We start from the raw sequence: 3,504 nt of genomic DNA on the forward strand, positions 1-3,504 counted from the left end.
TTGACTGGGGTTGTAGAATAATGTTGACTGGGGTTGAAGAACAAAGTTGACTGGGGTTGTAGAATAATGTTGACTGGGGTGAAGACAAAGTGTACTGGGTTGTAGAATAATGTTGACTGGGGTTGAAGAACAAAGTTGACTGGGGTTGTAGAATAATGTTGACTGGGGTTGAAGAACAGAGTTGACTGGGTTGTAGAATAATGTTGGCTGGGGTTGAAGAACAGAGTTTACTGGGGTTGTAGAATAATGTTGACTGGGGTTGAAGAACAAAGTTGACTGGGGTTGTAGAATAATGTTGACTGGGGTCGAAGAATATAGTTGACTGGGGTTGAAGAAAACAGAGTTGACTGGGTGTCGAAGAAACAGAGGTGGACTGGGGTCGAAGAACAGAGGTAACTGGTGTCGAAGAACAGAGGGTACTGGGGTTGAAGAACAGAGTTGACTGGGGTCGAAGAACAGAGTTGACTGGGGTCGAAGAACAGAGTTGACTGGGGTTGTAGAATAGTGTTGACTGGGGTCGAAGAACAGAGTTGACTGGGGTTGTAGCATAGTGTTGCCTGGGTTGAAGAACAGAGTTTGCTGAGGTTGAAGAAACAGAGTATAACTTGTGTTTGTAGAATAATGTTGACTGGGGTCGAAGAACAGAGTTGTCTGGGGTTGTAGAATAATGTTGACTGGGGTTTAAGAACAGAGTTGACAGGGGTTGAAGAACAAAGTTGATTGGGGTTGAAGAACAGAGTTGACTGGGGTTGTAGAATAATGTTGACTGGGGTTGAAGAACAGAGTTGACTGGGGTTGTAGAATAATGTTGACTGGGGTTGAAGAACAGAGTTGACTGGGGTGTAGAATAATGTTGACTGGGGTTGAAGAACAGAGTTGACTTGGGTTGTAGAATAATGTTGGCTGGGGTCGAAGAACAGAGTTGACTGGGGTTGTAGAATAGTGTTGACTGGGGTTGAAGAACAGAGTTGGCTGGGGTTGAAAAACAAAGTTGGCTGGGGTTGAAGAACGAGTTGACTAGGGTTGTAGAATATTGTTGCCTGGGGTTGAAGAACAGAGTTGACTGGGTTTGTAGAATAATGTTGAATGGTGTTGTAGAATAGTGTTGTAGAATGAATTTTGACTAGGCCAAACTTTTGTGTAAGTTAACTGTAAAGTGTCCCTCATTACCTTTTTCATATGGCCTAGTCAAAACTCATAAGAAAAAAAAACCTATGTGTCCAATTATTAGTACTGTAGGATTAATTGCTTATAAACTATCAAATATCTTACTAAATTGTTATCCCCTCTACTAGGAACTCTATCTAATTCACACATCCGGAATTCTCTTGATCTTGTGGAAAAATTAAATAATATTGTACTAAACCCTAGCGATATCTTTGTCGGTTTTGATGTATGTGCTAGAATATTTAAGTAATGGACTTGTACTGCATGAATTGCCTATGTCCGTTAGTCACATAATTTCCGTGATTAAGTTATGTATTTGTGATTGCAGATTTATTTTTAATGGAGAATATTACCAACAAATATTTGGTATGGCCATAGGTAACCCTTTATCACCTCTCCTTTCAAACTTTATATGGAATTTTTTGAGATACAACACCTACCGAATATCACACTTGTCCCCTTAAAATGGTACCGGTATGTCGATGATATCTTAGTAGTCTCACCTGTTGGTATCGATGTAAATGATTTACTGTCTAAATTGAATAATTTAGTGCCATTCATAAAAATTCACTGTTGAAATCGAAAATACAATGTCATCCCTTTCCTAGATGATTATACATAGAGAACCTTTCCAATGCAAATTCAGTATTTATAGAAAACCCACAAATAACTTAACATATGTACATTTTTATTCTGGCCACCATCTTAATATTATAATTTCAATTTTTTCTTCTATGTTCCTACGCGCTTTGCGTATCACGAGTCCACAATATCTTGACCAAGAAATAGAATACATAAAAAAGATATAAACGATCTCTGCTACCCACCTCATTTAATTGATATATGTTATCAAAAAGCTCACAAAAAGTTTTATAGTGTTGCTATTAATGAAAAAGATATGCCTAAAAATGTACTTAGCTTGCTTACCTTACTTTCGTGGATTTGAAACCATAAAATCAATATTTAAATCGTTTAATGTTTATGTAGTGTTCTCTTATAACAATACCATTAAAGATATGCTAATTAAGAATAGTCCCGTAACAAATAACAACATCATTTACAAAATTCCTTGTAATGATTGCCCATCGTTTTACGTTGGTCAGTCAAGTAAAAATTTATGTGTACGTTTTAAGCAGCATATGTATTCAGATAGAACAGCCCAGACTTTAAGTGCACGCTTATCCATCTGAGTGAAAAATCTCATTGTATTAATTGGGGAGATACCTCGGTAATTGGTAGATCTAATATTTATGTTTCAAAGAAATTTACTGGAGTCGGCTATTATACAAACACTAATAAAAACAACCTAAGTCTTAGTCTGGGAATGTACCATTTGGACCCATATATTTGTAAGATGTTTATGAAGGACCTTAATTAAAATAAATGAACTACTAACAAATTAGTCCCACATGTATATAATTATTATTTCTCTCTCTCTCTCTCTCTCTCTCTCTCTCTCTCTCTCTCTCTGATCTCTCTCTGTCTCTCTCTCATCACTCTGGTTCGATATTCTCTCTCCCTCTTTCTCTTGCTCGATTTATATTTATATTTTTCTTTCGTTTTTTCATTAATAATAATTTTTGGGGGAAAATTTGTGTAAATTTCATATTAAATTGTATATGCTTCCATGTTTTTTTTCAAAATGTACTGTTTTCTGGAAGAATAAACTTGTTACTGCATGTATCCTTCAAGGTGTGGCTACCCTCAGGCGGATCCTCATTTCTATAGAGTGAACATCGCCCTTATTGCTATCTTGTAGTGTCAGTTTGGATATTAAGCTTCTTTTGACTATGTTGTCCTCTGTAAAATCAGTTTGCCTCAGTAAAGGGTCCGAACAGGACCGAAAGTACTTGGCTATCTAGCTTTTTTGATTTTTTCTTTTCGTGGCAATAAACCTTTATTATGTATATATATATATATATATAATATATATATATATATATATATATAATATATATATATATATATATATATATATTGCTACTTTCAAAATGCATGTTTCCCCTCTTTGAAATGTCATGTAGATTGTCTAACATATTTTTCAGATTCCTAGATAGCTTAGAATAGGATGTTTTAAGATGTGTGTACAGATTTCGCATTACTTAATGTAAAAGAATATATATATAACGTAAAAAGAGAGAGATCTCCGTTTCCTTCCCTAATCTGTCAACACATGTGATAGCAAGCGAGCTTGAGTCTTGATTGTTTTCACAACATGTCAATATTAATTGTCGTTCAGCTTCCGTTTCGATCGGGTACGTGTCTTTCTTTTTTTTTTAACAGACTGGACTCGTACGCGTATGTCTTAGATCAAAACCACATGCAGATTACATATTT

General features: G+C 35.6%; 1 protein-coding gene across 1 annotated transcript in view; it reads right to left on the reverse strand.

Moving 5' to 3' along the window:
- Positions 1-3,504, reverse strand: part of LOC135218017 (uncharacterized) — a 31,466-nt gene that overhangs the window by 479 nt on the left and 27,483 nt on the right. The window contains exon 3 of the mRNA XM_064254162.1: positions 1-1,063. This exon is cut by the window's left edge and continues 479 nt beyond it. Within this exon, the coding sequence (XP_064110232.1) occupies positions 1-1,063 (1,063 nt within the window). The remainder of the gene's footprint in view (positions 1,064-3,504) is intronic.

Source organism: Macrobrachium nipponense, chromosome 9 (genome assembly GCF_015104395.2).
Source record: "Macrobrachium nipponense isolate FS-2020 chromosome 9, ASM1510439v2, whole genome shotgun sequence".
Taxonomy (NCBI): Eukaryota; Metazoa; Arthropoda; class Malacostraca; order Decapoda; family Palaemonidae; genus Macrobrachium; species Macrobrachium nipponense.